This window comes from Sciurus carolinensis, chromosome 14 (genome assembly GCF_902686445.1).
Source record: "Sciurus carolinensis chromosome 14, mSciCar1.2, whole genome shotgun sequence".
Taxonomy (NCBI): Eukaryota; Metazoa; Chordata; class Mammalia; order Rodentia; family Sciuridae; genus Sciurus; species Sciurus carolinensis.
The window spans coordinates 4731210-4750058 of record NC_062226.1 but is presented as its reverse complement, the minus strand read 5'-3'; the positions used below and the strand labels follow the sequence as shown (position 1 = coordinate 4750058).

The 18849-nt window shown below is 54.6% G+C and overlaps 1 protein-coding gene across 10 annotated transcripts in view; it reads right to left on the bottom strand.

The window, feature by feature from the left end:
* Nucleotides 1-18849, bottom strand: part of Rapgef1 (Rap guanine nucleotide exchange factor 1) — a 120692-nt gene that overhangs the window by 9704 nt on the left and 92139 nt on the right. For 4 of the 10 annotated variants that reach the window (XM_047525386.1, XM_047525387.1, XM_047525390.1 and 1 more), the window contains 5 exons: nt 8200-8457; nt 7320-7412; nt 5666-5754; nt 3512-3623; nt 1612-1687 (listed from right to left, as the gene is read on the bottom strand). In XM_047525386.1, the coding sequence (XP_047381342.1) occupies nt 1612-1687; nt 3512-3623; nt 5666-5754; nt 7320-7412; nt 8200-8457 (628 nt within the window). The remainder of the gene's footprint in view (nt 1-1611; nt 1688-3511; nt 3624-5665; nt 5755-7319; nt 7413-8199; nt 8458-18849) is intronic. The other 6 variants (XM_047525388.1, XM_047525391.1, XM_047525392.1 and 3 more) reach the window with 3 other exon arrangements.

Genomic DNA, 18849 nt, shown 5'->3' with positions numbered 1-18849 from the left:
GAGCTGGAGCCTGAGACAGAGCCTGATGTGGCCGCCCCTGAGGAAAGAGCCTCCTGATGACAAGCGCCTCCCTGGCAGCTGCTGGCGGCTGAGTCCTGCTGCTCACAGGCCGGGGCCAGCTGTCTTGGAGCCAGTCACTGTGCCCCTGGTACAGGAGCCCCAGCCAAGGAGACTGCGTCATCGCCTGCCCTGCTGCCCAGCTCTTCCAGTGTGGCCCTGTTCCAGTCATACGCCCAGACAAACAACCTTGGCTCCCCAAGTCCAAGGCCTCCCCCAGCAGAACCGGCTGGCAGCTCCAGCTGAAGCCGTCTCCTCCCAGCAGGTCTGGCTGGCACAGACTGACAGGGTCTCGGGCTCCTGCCCACCGTGCCCTCTGACGGGGGCTGCTAGCTGGCTGCAGCTGGTGGGAATGGGGAGATCACCCTCCAGGGGCAGGACCGGAATCACCTTCCATTTCAGCCCTTCACCTCTGGTTGAAAACAAAATGAAAACAGCCCCTTTTGCGGAACTGAGGACAGAAGTCTGACATGTCTGGCATGGAGGAGGGTCTACAGCACCAAAGCTATGTGAGGGCTGTCCCTGGAGAGCAGAGAGTGCCCTGAGCAGGCCTGCACTGGCCTCGGCTGCACACAGCCCCACAGAGCGTCTGTGGAGGGAGGACCACCCAGTGACCACCAGCCTACAACGGGTCTGGGACTCTTAAATCCCTGGACCAGGTCAGAAGAAGTGCGGAGGGCAGAGCAGAGGCTGTGGTGAGGGAGAGCTGGTGGAAGCCACTTCTTCTTTTCTCAATTTCTCAAAATTTCTGCCAGGTAAACATTTTCTTTTTCCTATTATTTTCATGATTCAAAGATTTCCAGAATAATTTTTTGGGAAATCTGCTATAAAAATAGAGACCGGGCCGTTTATATAAATGAAGTTGGTTGGGTTAGAGACTGCGGTATTTTTATTCCTTCTGCAATTTAATGCTGTCACATCATCTTTTTAATAATTTTTAAAAATGTAAAAAGAGAATAATGTGGGAGACATGGGACAGCTAGGGCACTGGGCCCTGAAGGTGGGCGGGAGGTCACTCCCAGGCCCGGCCTCCAAGCCCTGAAGCCCCTCCTTTTTCTGCTTTCCAGAGCAGACCCGGCAGGACAGCCCTTCTGCCAGGGGACATTCTGGGGATGGAGGGATGGTCCTTCCTCCTCCAGTCGTCCCAAACAAGTGGGATGCAGAAGGGGTGTTGCGGCTGGGCGTGGCCTGTGAGCAGGGCCCCTGGGCAGAGCGAAGCCTGCTCCCGGAGCTTTCTGCTGGAGCATGTGAGTCACGGGGTAGTTGGAAGGGTTGGGGGCTCACGTCAATGAAGACAGAGCTGCACAAGCGTCACCTGGACTGTGGTACCAGTGTTCCTCATGTTGCTGCCAAGCTGTGGTCAGTGGGGCACACCCTGCGGGCTGGCCGAGTGCTGTGTGGGCGCTCCCTCCTCCGTCCCAGCAGGGCCAGCCCTCACTCAGATCTACTCAGGACGACTCCACAGGGGGCACCCGCAACCCCACTGTGACAAGGCCTGCTGTGTCCAGCGAGAGGCGCACACAGACGAGGCCTGCTGCACACAGGCCGCCGTACCTTTCCTGTCTGTCTCAGTGGCGTGGACCAGTAAGATGTCTCCAGATCCTCCACGCACATCTGGCCCATCGTCTCCCTGGAGTGAAAACAGCAAAGGAGAGCATGGGGCATGGCTGAGAGGACAGATCCTGGCTGCAGGGACCCAGGCCCTCCCCAGGTGGCAGCACTGTGCTGTGGACCCATTCGCTACTCCATGCTTGGCGGGCAGGCAGGAATTGGAGCTGGCCTGGGAGTTGGGCACCCGGGAGATACCCAGATGCCACAGGCACCAGGGCACATCACTTCTCAAGCACACGCTAGGGCCAGGGGGACATGGTGTCACTCAACATCCCCACCCACCCACTCACAGGTCTGTGGGTCAGACAAGGTGGGATCTTCACATGGAATGGTATGGCCTGCTGGTGGCAGGCAGGCCCACCCTGGCTGACCCAGGGAAGCCTGTGGAGGCAGTAGGACAATTTCCAAGCAAGGTCATGATCCCAAAACTACAGCAAGCTGCCCTAAATCTAAATCCACTCCCCCAAGGAGAAGGAGAAGTCACTTGCGGTGACCCACGCCACAGGTTCTGAGGAGCCTTTCATGAGAGGAATGAAAAGTGTCACAAAGACACTGCATGATACCTGACATGGCTTCTGCGACCACCAACCCCTGCCTGCCAATGAGGGACAAGTCCTAAATCCACATGGCACATGGGCTTTAACCACTTGCCTACAGCCCAAAGGGACTGTCAACAGGGCCTGGAACAAAGCCCAGCAGACACTGCAGTGTCCCAAGCTCTGCCACTTGGAAGGAGACAGAAAAAATCCACTTCCACACAGACCAAGACACACCTACTTTTCTAAGAACGTGGTGTTTTTGCCCTGGCTCCAGAGTCCCAGAGTGCTCTGGGTTCCCACCAGGGGCAGGCGTAGCGACACCCATGACCCGACTCTCGGGAAGCAAGCAAGCATCGCTCTCTGCAGAGGGCCAGCTGTCCAGGCTTCCCTGGTGCAGCCAGCTGAGTCTGACCAGGACGGTGCCACAGGTGGAATCTGCTTTCTTGATCTGTCTGCGTGTGGCTGTTATCAAATGTCAGCCCAGAGGATAGTCACCTCAGCAGGTTGAGCTTCTTTATTTTTATTTACTTATTTGTGGTACTGGGAATTAAATCCAGGGGTGCTCTACCACTGCGCCACAGCTCCGACCCTTTGTTTCTTATTTTGAGACAGGGTCTTGCTAAGCTCTGGAGGGTCTCACTAAGTTGCTGAGGCTGGCCTCAACCTTGTGATCCTCTCAAGTAGCTGGGACGACAGCCTGTGCCACCGTGCCCACTCAGGGCAAGGCTGCTTGCGAGGCCAGTCCTGTGTTTGCAGAGCTGCTTGGCAGAAGGGAGAGGTGGGGCTCACACGGCGGGTTCCTCTCCTTTGTGACAGGTCTGGGTGTCGTCTGCCAAGGGCCACATGGAGTTCAGGCCTGGGTTTTCCACTTTCTTTCTTTTTTTCAGTGATGGGAACGGAAAACGGGGCCTACCACATGCAAGGCAAGTGCTCTCCCACTGAGTCACGTCGCCTAAGTTTTCTTGGTCAGCATGTGCCACAGGTAGAGGCTGCAGTGGGGCTACTTTATCAGCAATGGCACAGAAATGGCGAGGCCCCAGCACGGCCAGCAGCTGTGTAGCTCTGCTTTGGACTTCTTTCACAGCAGGGGCTTAGAGAGGCTCCGTAATGCCTAAAGCACTTTCTAGAAGCACTAAGAGAGGGGGCAATCCACCGCACCCTGGGACCCACTCCTGCTGGGAACCCAAGAGCCCTTGCCGGTGCCCCGCCTGCCTGGCCCAGGTCTTTTTGCGGAGGTGCCCCAAGGCCACGTTTTCCGCAGCCCTTGTGCTCTTGCTCTGTGGGCTGGACTGCAAAGTCCTTACCTCTTGCTTGAGGGTCAGCCTGGCCATGATTTCGTTGTGGTCAATGAGGGACAGCTCGTCTACTTCCTCCTCTGACTGAGCCGACTCCAGAGTGTCAGGTGACTTTGGGGCCCTGGAGAGAGAAGTGGTTGGTGCTTAAAAAAGGCCCTGGGTTCCCTGACGCCCAGAGGCCGGGGCAGTGCTGCCTGGGATGGGGTCAGAACCGTTCCTGGCTCTGGACCCTTCCTGTTCCCTCTGAATGTCTCAGCTGTAAACAGAAGGGATTAGCTGGGATCAAGAGGCTCCCCTGAGCGTGTGAGTGATGCTGCAGCCTCCTCTGCGAAGGCCACTGCAGACCCAGTCCCTACCGTGAGAGGTGCAGCGAGGGCCCGCAGGACGGGAGGGGAGGGGCATCACCCCATGCTGTCCTCCAAGTCCTTCCTGAGGACTCCTTGTTGGACCCTTTGCTCAGCAACAAGAAAAAGCTGTGACCAAGGAGATATGGCCCCTTGTCTGTAGGTGCCCAGTCTAGCAGAAGACACTTTGACACAGGCAGTCACAGAAGCACAATGAGGGGAAGCTCAGGAGCAATGAGGAGAGTGAGCAGGGGACCTGCTGAAGGTCAGGCAAGTTCCCTGTGGAGGGACGGGACAGACAGGCTGAGACCTGAAGCACTGAACAGGAGTTGGTGGCTAAGGGCCTGGGAGGGAAGGACCATCCCCATGATGGGTGTGCGGAGGCACTGTGGCCACAGAGGAGCACAGCGGTCTATTGATTGCCTCTTTGTCCTGATGCCTTATCCTCATGGAGACTTGGGGCACTGGCCAGCCTCGTGGTCACAGGTCATGGCTTCCATCTGAAGGGTCTGAGACGTGAGAGGCATGTGACTCCAGTGAGGGAGAGCAGGGTAGGTTTGGGAAGAACCCATCTGCTGCCTGCCCTCCAGGATCCAGGCTGTGGGTGGTCTTGTGAAAGGCCATCTCAGTGGCTGCTTCTGACAGGATTTTCTGCTCTTCTGCGAGGACCATCTCAACTCTGAAAGTGATACTGCTGGTCCAGTGAAGCAGGTGAGAGAACCCACTGGCTGCTTTGCTTGGCATGTACTGACCTTGGCTGCTAGGTGCTAAGCCAGAAAACCACCATTTCTTGCTGAAGTCAGCCTGGGAAGATAATCTGATGGACTCAGCAGGGGTGATACAGCAGTGGCTGAGGTGGGCCAGGCAGGGCCTCCTCAACAGGCCTGAGAGAATTCTTCCTCATGGCTGTTTATTTTCTTGCTATTTTCTAACCACCTCTTGCTATTTTCTAACCACCTCTCCACCTGCTCATGCTGAGGTCTGATTGGCCTATACAGGACTCCAAGGTGGATGATCCTTGGTTGGAAAAGGAAGGAAAAGCTTGAGGAGATGGAGTGTCTCAGGACAAAGGTGACATCAGCATGGAGCTGCAGGTAGGGTGCAGCTCCTTTGTTGCACAGGAGTGCATGTTGGAGAAGTTGACCACATATCCCTAAGCCTGATTGGGTTAGCTTCTGCTAACTTTGACATGTTCCAAGAGTAAAGAGACAACTAAATAGGCTGTGTGACTCTTGACTGATCTTAGTTACGGAAATTTAAGATGCACAAGACATTTCTAGGAGAACAGAGGAAATGCAACATGGTTTGCCTATTAGATGACATGAGGGAATTTTCTTAGGGTGATAACGATATTATAATCAGGACTTTTTACTTTTTTAAGAGAGGCATGCTGATGTATTTGCCGGCCAGAGTCACAACATCTGTAACTTAAATTTCAGAATGGCTTAGCAACAATACACACACACACGTCCAGCAATGTCCATAGAAACAAGTTTGTGGGTGGCAGAGTGGGGGCTTTTCATACTACCAAGGGACCTCAACTTAGAAGAGAACACCAGGGAAGGTTGGCAAGGCCATGGTGGGTAATCTGGAAGGGGATAGCACAGTGCAACTGGTAGGGAATAGCAGACTCCAGGGAGCACCTTTGAGGTCATCAGGGATTTTCCATGTTCTTGCAGTTTCTACCAGGAGCAAGTATTATTTTGAGAATCAAAGAAAGACCTTCAACACAAAACAAGCAGGCCTGGGCTGGCTGCGGCAGCACAGGCAGGCCTTACCAAGTGGCCACTCTGCTCTAGGGACCTGGCTCACTTCCTACCTCTCACTGCTATCTCTACTGTCCTTCCCAGGGGCACTGCCGATGGCTGAGAGATCTCTGGGTTGTCCGTCTTTCCCAGCTGGTGATTCCTGCAAAGAGAAGTGAGTGTTGGGTTTTGGAAGGTGGCCTGCTCCAGGGGCAATCTGTCTGCCCAGTACTCCCACCTGCAAGTAGCTGTGGAGTGCAAGTTCCTATGGAGCAATATAAGGTGGGAACAAGTTAATGCTGAAAGCCATTAATTACAAGACACAAGCCCTCTTGAGACTAGCATCCTACCTCGGGAAAGTGGAGGTGCATGATTATAACATGTCAGCTGTTGGGCAGATGAAGCCACCTTAATGCCCTCCTGGAGAGAGGACTGTCTCAGCAACTGCCTCTCAGAGCACACTGGGCACTGGGCGGAGGGCTCTGTACATCGTTCTTCCGCCCTATCCATGACCTAATGCCACCCTCTTGCCCCACGTGTGGAAACACAGGCTAGGGGTCAAGAGTCTGATTGCACATAGATTCCAAATGGCAGAGCCTGGATGGAGCCCAGAGCTGTTTACATCCAAAGCCTGTGCCCTAAGCCACTGGGTCCCAACGTTGTGTGCTAAAATGTCACTGATTTCCTTCTTCAGAGAGTCTTCAGGGTCGTAATGCTCAACCAGTGACATTCTCAAAAGATCCAGCTGCTCAAACACTAGTGTGAACTGTCCCCAGCAGATTTGCCATTGCCCTGCTCAGTGACACCATGGTTCTACAACGTCCCTGGCTGCCACCAAGGCTACAACTGAGAACTGGAACCGTGTGAATACAAGTGACATCATCAGAAGGGTGCTTCGAGGTGAGGAAAGTCGGGATGGTGCTACTGGCCCAGGTCACCAGAAGGGACAGGTGGGAAAGGCACAACAGCTTACTCCACAGCCAAGGCCAAAGCCCCTTAGTGTGAAGACCCCTCAGTGCTCCTTGACTTGTTGAGGACACCTCAATCCCTAAGGTCCCACAGCACAACTGCCCCAAGGGAGCGCTCTTCAGGGCTGGGTTGCACACACGGTGGTCAATGACACGACTCTGGTGGAACTTGTCTCACTCAGGCTCATGGGGACAGTGGGCTCTGAAGCTTCTGGACTCGCTTGTTTTCATGAAGTCGAATTTGGAAAACTGATACTCAGCAGAACCAGCGCACCCAGACTATCAAGAGCTGGGGCAGCAACATGAGGGTAACGAGGGCAGGGACTCCCAGCCAGACTTTCTCAGGAGCAGCTAGGTAGGAGCACAGCATGCTGGGAAGAAGAGGAGGGACGGAAAGGCTGAGTGGGAGAAGCAGCCCTTCTACTGGGGAAGAACAGAAGAGGGGCTCAACACTAGAAGGAAGGATGGAAAGAAATCCCATAGAAAGTGACTGGATTCACAGCTGGGGCCCACACCAGGCTGCTTCTGGAGGTTTCTGGAAGACACACCTGGCCAGGCTCTGAAAAGCATCACACCCACTGAAGCAGGCGAAGGGCAGACCTGCACCTAGAAGCTGCATCCTCTCCCTGGCCGATCAGCTCCCAGCAGGCCTGCAGGGCTCAGCCAAACAGAAGCAGGTGCAAGGAAGGCAGCCTGGGGGGCAGGAGCCAGCCTTGCCAGGCCGGGCCACATGCATGAGGCCACGTCTGAGGCTACTTACTCCTCGAGAGGGAGCCAGCTCCTCGCTGCTCCGGCCAGAGGAGTACAGACTGACATATTCACCCTCGCCAGCTTCCTCACTGGTGCTTTCACTCTGGGGGAGACAGGACGAGAGGAGAGACGATGGGGCAGCTCCTCCAGTCAGTCCCTGGCTAGAGAGGGCAGCTTGCAGGGCCGGCCTGGAACTGGATGCTCCTTTTACAAGAAAAAGAGCTATGCTCTGCTCCCCCTGGAAAGTGCTTCCCCAGGGTCAGAGGACAAAGCTGCTTTTGCCAACTCTTGTCTCTGGGCTAGTGGGGACCCTGGTTTCCTGCTGGGTCTTCTCCACAGGTGTCGAGGGCCATCCTGGGAACTGCCCTGGAAAGGCAGTCCTCCACAGTTGGGGAAAGAAGCAACTCAAAGCTGGGGAGGAGAGCGTCTCTACCTGTGGACTTCCTCTCCACCTGCCCCCTCCCATCTGCCCTTCTGTGGGGACTGTCCAGTGTCTGAAAGGAAGCATTAGGGGCCATTCTGCAGGAAACCAGGCCTCTCCCTGGCACCTCCTGGATCTCTGACACTTCCTACGTCCAGAGGGGTCTGTGCCTTCCTCTTCACACAGAACGCCAGTGATCTACCTGCTACCACAACTTACTGCCTCAAATGGTCACGAGTCCACGTGTAGGAAACTGGGTTCCTAGCTGGATGGTAACATTGTGTAAGGGCTTGACTTCTGTTCTGAAGCAGACGGCTGCTGGTGCACCCCTGGCCCTCTGTGGCTGTCAATCCAGCCGGGCACAAGCTGGCACACTCCAGCAGTGGCTGGAGGGCTGGTGAGGAGCAGCGATACCGCTTTGTACTACTGCACAGCCCCACGTGCAGCCGTGTGCGTGCTGAGTTCTCACCGAGTCAGCGCAAGAGGTTTCGGAAGGAAGGCAGACAGCGTTCCCATGAAAGCTGCTCTCCTGAGAGGACGAGAGAGGCCCGGCCACGGTGCTGGGAGGCGGACCGGCCACAGCAGGCACCACCAAGTCCGAGCTCTGAGACGGGTGGACAGGTGGGAAATGCGGAGAGGAAGAGGAGGTAGGCGGAAGGAAAGGTTGAACGGAAGCCTGGTGGTGAGGCACGAAGTCCTGGGAGTAGGACCTAAACACAGATTTGTACTACAGAATCAAAGTGGAAACAAACACAAAAACGAGAATACGGGAAGGAGAACAGACAGACAAGAGAAGAAGTCGTTAGATTAGCCGGCGTTCTCACCAACTCCACCAGCCAGGGCGGGCGCGCCAGGCCAACTCCTGCGTCCTCTGGCTTGGAGGCCCCACATCCCTAGCTGCTCCCCAGAGAGGCCCTCGGGCCTGGAGACTGACCAGCACTGTCCTTCACATCTGAGCAGCAGGACCCCCGGTTCCCCCAAGGATAGCAAATCCCACTCAGCATGCAGATGGCCACACATTCCTCTGCAGCAGAAAATTAAAGCTACACACCCCAGCCCAACACCTTTGTGTCCTCTTGGGAACTGTGGGGCTGAAGTCAATGCCACATTGTATTTATCCATGGTGACTCTTTCGGACGAATCCCTTTGGTTTATCCCTTAAAAGACAAATTCTGCAACCTTTTAAACATTGCCATTGGCCTCAAACCCTTCTGGAACAGAAGGGTGTAAGTAAGCCTTGAATGTCTGAAATGGGCTGTCAGAATGCTGACCAGGCCTGCGAGCTCCTTCCCCTCCTGTGCACTCTCCTTCCTTCGTCCTCCTTCTGTTCTTCTCCCGCCTTGTTTGTTTTCAGGCAGATGCAGCAGTCTCATTGCACTTCACATGCCACCCAACTCTTATCAGACAGAAGAGCTAGACACCAGACCGAGTGTCTCCATGTGCCCCAGCTTCACTCTGCAGGCTGGGGCTCTAGCCACCACGCCGAGAACCTGAGGAAGTTGACATGCCCAGCTGAGGCCTGCCAACACGCACTGACCCTGTGGGATGGGAGAGCAGTGAGGGGAGAGGTGGTGCCTTAAGTTCTTACTTTCGGAACCCATGGAAAACGTGCATGCTGTGCATGCCTGGCCACACCTGCAATCCAAGGCAGAGGGATTGCAATTTCAAGGTCAGCCTCAGCAACCTAGTGAGATCCTGCCTCAAAGTAAAACAAATAACAGCAGTGGGGGTTGTGGCTCAGTGGTAGAGCACCCTGAGTGCAATTCCCAGCACCAAAATAAACAAACAAACAAAAAAAGGAGGGTAAAGTGCTCCTGGGCTCAATCCCCAGTAGAAAATCAAACAGAAAAACTCCCCCCAAACAAAAACAAACCATGGAAATAGGGAAAGAAAGAGACAAAGGTGTAGACTAACAGGAAGCTGAAGCTCTTCATGTCCTTCAAAGGCTGTGCAAAACTACCTTTCAGCCTGGACAGAGCTGCTGCAACTCTGAGCACACGTCCCCCGCCCCAGGTGTGGCAGACCACTTGGTTGTGCTGACCAGAGCTCCAAGCTCTCCCCTGTCCTCATCCTCCGTGAGGCCATGGCCCTCTTGCTCCGCGAGCTCCACAGGCTGTTGGTGTGTGTAGGACCTGGGACGACTGCCCTAGGGACCTACACATTTCATTTCCCATCTAACTCATCAGCTCAAGGCCAGCCCTTGACCACAGTTAAATAAAATTGTGGAAGTGCTGTGCACGTTCTGACCAACCAATGCCAAACACTCAGAAGCCTGTGGCCAGCAAAGTCCCACCTATGCGCATCCACCTGGAGAAACGGGGAGCAGAGACCAGTTTCTTGCCCAGGCTGATGGCTCTGGCCCTGATCCATAGCAGTGCCACACTCCCCTGAACCTTCCAGCAGCTCATGACTCCACAGGCCTGGAGCTTTGCTGTTTCTGTGGCTGGGTGGTGTGGTGTGGAAGGCTGCTCTGGGAGAACGTGAATGACTCTAGGGCAGTAGCTTTGTCCCCTGCAGGACTAGGTTCTCAGCTCTGCCAGTGGCTCCCTCTCCATGGCCTGCCGCTACCTCCAGTTAGCAGGTACCTCCATCCAGCCACAAATTCACCTACTTGCTGCCACCTGTTTTAGAGTCACTTCCAGGTGGACTCTTGCTGGAGCCCAGGGCAGCTCTCAGCAACACCCTACGTTCCTCACACCACTCCCCCAGACCAGAGATGCCCTGCAGAAACTGAGCCCTGGCTCACAGACACAAATGGCTTTTGTGCAGCTTCAAAGGGTTCACGCTCGGGATTACAGGCATGTGCAGAAGGCTTTGATGTGGCAATTCAGGACAGACTTCCACGTGGACTTCTGGGAGAGGTACAAGAACTGCTGGATGCCAGTCCTTAAGTCATCTAGACATGGCTTGACCCCTGTCACCTTCCCACCTGTGACCTTGGGCAAGGGACTTAAGTTCATCTTTAAAAACGAGGATGAAAACGACAGCACTTCAGTCTGTGGCCATTCAATAAAGGAACGCCCTGCCTCCAAAACACCAGCATAGGAGCTACTATAAATCACAGGGCTGAGCGCTTCAGAATAGCCTGGTACATATTTGCTGCATGAACAAACACTTAGAAACTGATTCTATTATTAACATGCCAAGACCATGGCCTGACCTACAGCAGCAACTCAGCTGTGAGTGTGGAAAGTAAGGGAAAAGTTTTGCTACTCGCCTGGGCTCAGATACACAGTGGAGACCAGGCAGGGAGGGAAGGAGGCTCAGGGATGCCACACGGAGGAAGAAGCGTGGAGAGTTGGCTTCTCTAGGACGAAGGGGCCTGGCTCCTCCTCCTCAACTTGCGTTCTGGTATTCCAACCATGTGGCCGTGCCGGGACAAGAGCCAACCCTCAACAGTTTGAAGGTGCCAGGGAAGGCTCTCGAATCACCATGAAGTGCATTCTGGCTCCTTTGCAGCTCTGTAGATGCAGGGAGCTGTGCTGGGGCTCAGGATCACACTGTCTTCAACAAGGCCTGGTTTCTATCAATTCCCTAGAGAAACACTTCCTGTCCCTTTGAGAATGTGCTCATTCCCAGGGCAGGGATGGCCACTCTGCAGCCACACCACCCAGCCCCGGCCTGGAAGCTATTTTTGGAACTGGCTGGTGCCTGGCTATACTTTTGACAAGCTGCTGCTCTCTGTGCTGCAGAAATTTTTATTTATAGCCAGAGTGACACTGTTTGGGCTGAGGATTCTAGAACATGAGGGGCTCCTGTCTGATACCTACAAACTTCTGTAGGAGATCTGAGGGTGCCAAGGTAGGTGAGCAGATAGGATAGGGATGCAGCCGGTCAAAATGCCAACATGCCCAGGCATGGAGGCACAGGCCTGTATTTGCAGTGAGTCAGGAGGCAGAGGCAGGAGGATCACAAGTCCAAAGCCAGCCTCAGCAACTTAGTGAGGCCATCTCAAAACAAAAAATAAAAAAGTGTTGGGGATGTAGCTCTGTGGTACTGCACCCCTAGGCTCATTGCCCAGCACCAAGAAAACAAAACAAAACAAAACTAGCAAGAACCACTGAGGACCAGGAGGACCACCATCCTCACTGAATGCACCCTGCTGGGCAGGTGAGATGCCAAAGGTTTACATGGATCTTCTCATTTAAGCTGCAGGAACTGCTGTTGCGATCCTTACCATGAGGAAATTGAGACCATACACTTGATGACTCACAGCTGGTAAGAGGTGGTGCTGGGCTGGCCTGTATCACATTCAGAGGTGCATTCTGGGCACCTGACAAGACTTCACCTCAACCCCACAGCTCTGCAGGATACAGCCTGCTGACCGCTCAAATCTGCTCAGATCCTGAGCGCTGTGTGCTGCCGAGCACGCGAAAGGCGGTGATCCAGGTGCAGGGTGGGTCTGGTCAGCGTTCCAGGGCAGATAGAAGAGGTGGAGGCAGAACCAGCTCTTTCAAGAACAAACACCTGGGAAAGCTCCTAAGTTGTGAAGTGAAAAAGAAGGTGGAGACTGAGGGACAGCCCCTGAGCAATCTGTGAAGGCTGTCACTGCAGCTGGTAGGCAAGGGCAGGGATGGGCCCTGGTGCCTTGGCAAGAAAGCAGGAAAACTTATCACCAAGTGGAAGTTCCTGAATCCTCAATGCAACAGCCATTCCATTTAATTCCCAATGGTCAGGAAGCCCCAGGTGTAGAGAAGGTCGCCTGCACTCAGGAGGTGGGCTGGAGCACAGGCCTAGGAACCTTGAGCCGAATGTTGCTTTGCAGTGACTTGAGTGCCCAGCCTTGCAGAGCTTCAGCTCTACCAGCAGTGGGAAAGCACTCGTGCCAGTGAATGGCCTCCCTTGTGCAGGTGAGTGCTAGGGCAGAATGCCGCCAGAGACTGGGCACTGCTCAGCGCGCTGGCTCACCAAGGTTCAGGACATCAGTGCCTTTGGATGCACTCAGCAAAACAGATGAGCTATTGGACAGTTGCTTTTCAGGCTTACAATCTTAATCCCTTGTTTGTGAGAAAAAACACCCAAGAGAAGACACTCTCCAGTGTGCCTTTGGCTCCTCTGTGAATTGCCAGGCGCTGCTTTCAGCACTGGCCCTGGCTCAGAGCACGCTCCCTTCAACAGGGCTCACCAGGGGCACGATGTGTTCTTGAAGGAAGTCAGGCTTTCAGCGAGTGCACGACACTCAGCAGAGTTAGCGGGAGACGCTGTCTGATGTGGTTCGCATGATCATTCCTGGGAGAGACACTCCTTATGGCATGTGGCAACCTGGAGGGAAGACCTCTGCCATTCTCTTCTCTCATTCCTGGTCCCAACTAGTGGTTTTCAAAAGCTATCCTTTGGGTCTACCTTAGGCCCAAAGGGAACACCCCTCTTTATAAAATGATCACATTTTACGTAATGACGGAGGATGGAAGAGCTTCTAAAGTCAAATGGCAGACTCTGAGGCAGGTGTCACAGGCTCCAGGGCCTGAGGTCTGCCACAGGCTGCCTGTCTTGCTCCCAGTTGTTTTGTGGGAATGATGCCTGCATTAGCCTTATTGAGGAAGGTGGCATTAGCATGTCAGGTCCAAAAAACATCCTCTTCCTATTGGAACAAACATCTTAGTGGTTTAGGATATAAAACAAAAATGTCTCCCTTGAGAGGGTTTTGGGTAGTAGAGTGGCAAATGCAGAAGTGACAAGTTCCTGCAATATCGTAGAGCTCTCTTGAGAACTGTGTCCTGCCCTGATGCCTGATGGTCATCCTCCTGCAAACCTCAGAGCACTTGAGGGTGCTCTGTGTGCTCACCAAGGGCTGACCTGAGAGCACCGGCTCTAGAGAGTCGGTTCAGATTAATACAGGATCTGGACACAGTCTAGCTGTCTGATGAACCACCTTTACACCCTCTGGAGTTCAGGAGCATGAGAGGCGCTCTCACTTCCTTTGCACAGAAGTCTGTTCAGAGCCTTAGCTACGCTTGGGGAAGCATCGGAACATGGTAGACAAACACAGGCCTCAACATCCAGTCAACAGGGCTTCTCTGAGCAAGCCATACCCGACCTCCACATTTATTTGGCAAGTTCACAAATGTCAACTGAGCATTGTACTTTTCATGACAAGGATCTGGATTCTAACTTTTGCTCTAGCCTAAGATTGAGAGCAAAATGACTTAGCTTCTCCACTCTGGTTTTTCCATCTACAGAATGGGGAAAGATAAGAGTTGTAAGGAAGGCTCTGGACAAGAGGACACAGCGAGAGAGGAAAGGACATATCCACTGTGTGTGAAGCAGAGCCTGAAGGCTCCATGTCACCCCGAAACCTTTCTAAGAGCAGGGTCCTTCGGTACCTGATCAGTGTGGCTGCCATAGGCGGAGTTACAGGCACACTTGAAGCAAGGTGCAGTAGCCATGTCCCTAGGCCTGAGGCTGGGCCTGGGGCCCTGACTTGCCAAAATGCTGGCCAGGATACCAACGGGAAGTCTAGAAGTGAGGGGGGATGGGTAGTCAGGGCCACTGCTTGTGGAAGTCCCCAACTGGGGAACACTGAGCTCTGGCCCAGGGCTCAGGGCTCAGACAGTAAGGAGGCATCCCTACTGTCTCTAGTGGGGCTCAGCTGGTTCTCACTGCCTGCAAAGCTGGGCTTTATACAAACGTGGTCCTGCATTCTCCCCGAGGTTCTGAAAACAGCAGAGGGGTGCTGGTTGGCAGGATATGTGGATCTTTCAAGAAGGGCAGAACACAGGGTAGACACGTTCAGGGGCAGGGGGTATGCCAAGGGCCCATTGGACAGGAACTACTGGGGATCCCGAGCCTCCTGGGTCCGCAGAGAAGAAAGTGAGAAAGGAAACAGGAAGCTGGCTGGCACCTGGACCAGCACCTCCGCTCCACTGGACAGGAGGCGGTCCTGTGCTGAGTCAGCGCCAGGCTGCTCCAGGACACTGGGTGCAGGGCAAGAGGGCACTGTGGTAGGGACAAGAAGGCGTGCCCAAGGCCTCCCATTACCTCTTGCTGACTTAGGTGCACTGAGAGCCTGCTGACTGACTCAGGCCACAGAGTACCTGCCACTCAGGAGCTTGGCAATGGGCAGTGTGCAGCAGCTACACTAAAGGCTCTGTCCCTATTCTCAGGGGACTTGTAATCTTGAGAAAAAGAATTTGATTGTTATTACAAAAGAAAGAAACACCTTCCAGAGTGAACTGGGATGACAAGCTACCCTCCGTTAGGGTCTGGCGTGTGCCTGGTGTCCGGCGCACACGTTCTTCTCCCATCCTCGTGACCACTCATGCTCCATGGGGCAGATGGGGGCTGGAAGCCCCGTGGGGGGAACATGGAGGGAGAGCCTCTGGAGAGGGTATGGCAAGACGGAGCCATGCAAGGACAGGGATGCAGGCGGCGGACTTGAGGAGGGTGTGGGAGCAGGCAGCAAGGCCTCCAAGAACAGCAGCACACTGGCCTGGCACTGCGGGGACGGGCCACCCTTGCTGGCTGTGGGGCTGAGGTAGGCATTCCCAAGCACAGAGGTGGGCAGGGCAGCAGAGGTCCTCAGCGACCATCCAGGCAGGACGCTTGGGGAATGGAGCAAGGGAGCAGAGGTGGGGAGGTGTGGACCAGCCAAGGCAGAGATCTTGTGTGGCACAGGGTGACAGGACAACCCATGTCTCCTGCTTGGGTGGCTCAGTGGACAGGGACATGCTCACAGAACAGCAGGGCTGGGCAAAAGAGAACAGGAGAGAATGGTCACTCACTGCCCAACTGTTACGTGCTGGGCCTTGGCAGCCAGAGTCCAACATAGAAGTCTATGCACAAGAAGCAGAGGTCACTAGGTGAGAGCTGGCTTCACGCTGTGCCGTGCTGCAAAACCCCCAGAATGGGAGAGTCTGGGTGCCAATGGCTAGACCTAATTTGAAGCACCTACAAAATACGCACGCCACACCTGGTGCCGGAAGATAAGACCGGAGACAGAGCAAAGGCTTCCCACAGTGGGACTGCAGCAGATTCTCATTTCCCCAAAGTGAAAAGCCTCCATGCTGACAATGAGAGGGCACTCTGCAGGCAGGTAGAGGAAGCAACCTCCTGGGAGAAACACTTCCACACCCTGGGCCACCAGGTCCTGCCCGCAGAGCCCCCTCCCTCTCATCTGCCAATGTGATGTTGCTCTGTCCAGGACAAAAGTCGAGGAAGACAAGATTACATCAGGAGGGAACAGAGAAGACAAGGATGGCAGGCATGTGTCTCCCACCTGGTGCAGACTGCTGTGGGCCTCTTTACTCCCCACCACGGGCCGCCCTCTTCTCAGTCTCTCTCCTCTTCTATCTTCATCTGCCCACTTCCTGTTTGGCTTAGACCATAGTCTATGTGATGGCTGCTGAGTGAATTCTCAGGGATGGTCATGGCCAGGAGGTTGGGGGATGGAGCAAGTGAGCAAGAGACACGGAGGCACGGGGGAGTGTCAGGAGCCTGCCTCACAGTGAGGGGACAGCCAGGGCAGAGGCTCGGCCTTCTGTGAGACTATGTGTGCTGCTGCACAAACACCTCGCTCCACCCTCTCAGGTGACTGCTGCACCCAGGCGGGTACCAGCTGCTACATAGCCCCTGTAAAAACCTAAGGTCCTCACATGACACACCCTTGATTTTCTCACTCCAAATAATTTTTTTAAACAAATGGCAATTATCATGGGATATCGAATATGCTCTTGAAACAGGGATGGCTGGCAGACTCATGCAGAATCATCCAGCAGTCAAGATGGAAAAGAAAAACGGCAGATTTCTGGCATCCCAGTGGGTGGGTCTCCTGGGAATGGAACACCCATCACTTTCTGCTAGTGAAGGGAGGAGGCACAAGAGGACAGCGTGAGCATGCAGGAAGCAGGCTGTCCCAACACCACCACCACAAGGCTGAAGAGCACTGGTGGCCCTGTGGTCCCTGAGACTCCACGACACCTTGGTCAAGGGAGACAAGAATATGGACCAAGTCCCAAACTTCCAAGATTTGCACAACCGGAGTCAGAATAGAGAAAGGGCAGGCAGAAGAGATGGCTGGTAAATGGGACGTGGAGGGAACGGGGAAGGTGGAACTGGCAGACAGCCCAGGAGGCAAAAGAGCCCAGAAAGCCACAAAAGGAGAGTTCAGGACAGGGAAAGGGATCCAGCACTGGGGCAGAAGGCTCAGCAGCAGTGCTGCCTCTGGGAGGGGTGCAGGGGTATCTTCCCCAGCACCAGGTGGCAGGGGCGAAGGGGCCAGCCCCTGGACTCTAGGAGGCCTCACCTGCTGCTCTCCACCCTCCGACTCCTCTGCCACCCTCCTCAATGTCCTTCTCCTGTCAGCTGGTTTTAGTGCATCCGAGGACATGCAGAGGACTTGGATGCTGTCAGTGCTGCTGCTCAGGCCTCCAGGGACTACGGCCCCCATCAGGAAAGAAAGGGCATCTGTGAACCAGGAGCTAACACTGCACTGACCAAGGGCTCCTGCGAATGGGGCTGGGGCTGAAAGGAGGATGGGGTGCCACCCAGAGCAAGAACTGCAGCCCACCTGGAGCCCAACCTGCAGGCCTGGGTCCTATGAAAGACTGGCCTGAGCCCGTGGGCCATGCAGCAAGAGCTCAGTAAGCAGGTGGCACCTGAGGCTGGGCAACTGGCTCTTCCCAATGGAGGGACAGAGAACACGGTGGAAGGTTGGTACAGCTATCACCCTTCTGACCTCTCGCTTATAATCTTGATCTCTGGCGGCCTGCATTTGGGATGACCCTGCACCCCTGAGGCAGGTGTGGGACACACACTCGGCTGGCTTCCCTGCCCTTCATCTCCTTAAAATCAACTGTCCTTCAGGCCACAGCTCTACCCCCACCCCATGAGGTGCTGTCACCGGGTCTGCCCTGCTGTGACTCCCACACTGCTCACATGTCACCTGAACCCAAGTCTGTCTCTTCGGCCTGCTGAACTCAAGCTCCTCTTGGGCACAGGAGCATCCACCTTCAGCCCTCGTGCAGCTTCTGGAGACGTCCTTGGAAGCGTGCACAGGATACTCCTCCAGGGCCCACTTGGGTTTACACCATCCAATGCAGGCGGACTGCATAGATTCCCATGGCAATAGGGTTTCAAGGGCGGAATGAATCTTTTAGTAGAAAGAACAAGTCACTCAGCCAAGAACTGTGACAGGTGCTTCCAGGTTGGACAAGTGCTGCATTCCCAGGGTGCCCCTCTGAATTCCATGCTGGACTGACGCAGGCCCAGGGACATGGACTGAACAGGAACCAAGGGCTGTTCTGATAGTGATCCAAAGCCCCATGTCTGGGCTCACTTTAACATTTAATCAGAGACTGCAGCATGAATAAATTGCCATTACACTAAATCACTTCTTTGGGGTCCAGCAGATCAGACGTCAAATGCTCCAAACAGATCACTACCAATGGCTCTTTAAACACTATCCTTTTAATGAAATAAAGCACGTGATTAGCTTGGCCCCCTTGGGCTCCCTCCTGGAGTTGGTGCTGAAAGGCAGTATGAGAGATGCCAGCTGCCTTCAGATGCCCTGCGTCCTGGGGATGAAGACCAAGACAAGCCGTAACCAAACTTGGTTACAATGCCCTCGAATGTCAACAGTCCAGTTCAGCCGCAGTCCTCCAAGCCCTGCTCAGAGGGGCTCTGTAGAATCTCTCAGGATTCTGCATACTTTCTGCCAACATTGTGGGAAGGAAACAGTCAAGAGCTGGGTTGTCTAACAGCCAAGTTTTGTGCAAGAGTCATGGCAGCTTGCTGGAGGTGTCTTCTGAGGAATTGAGTTGTCTGTGTGGCTGGTGGGGTGGGGCAGCGAGGGCAGCGCTTAGCCTTTCCAGCACGCCCAGCTTGCTGTGGGCTCTACAGAGTGCCCAGCGCTCCACGGAAGGTCCACTCACAGTCCTCCCTGCAGGCGGTACTGTCTCGGCCTTGGGCACTGGATTGCAAGCCTGGGCACAGGCGGACACAAGAGAAAACCAAACTGGGGACCTGGCCTTGGGCAAGTCTCTCAAGTTACTCAGCCCAAACTCATCGTTTACAGAGGGTAGACAGGGCAAGGTCAGCAGGAACACACAGCTGTTTCAGTCCTCGGGCAGAGGCAGGCTCTAGGGGAAGCCGTACTTCCTAGTGTCGGCGGTGAACTGTCCAC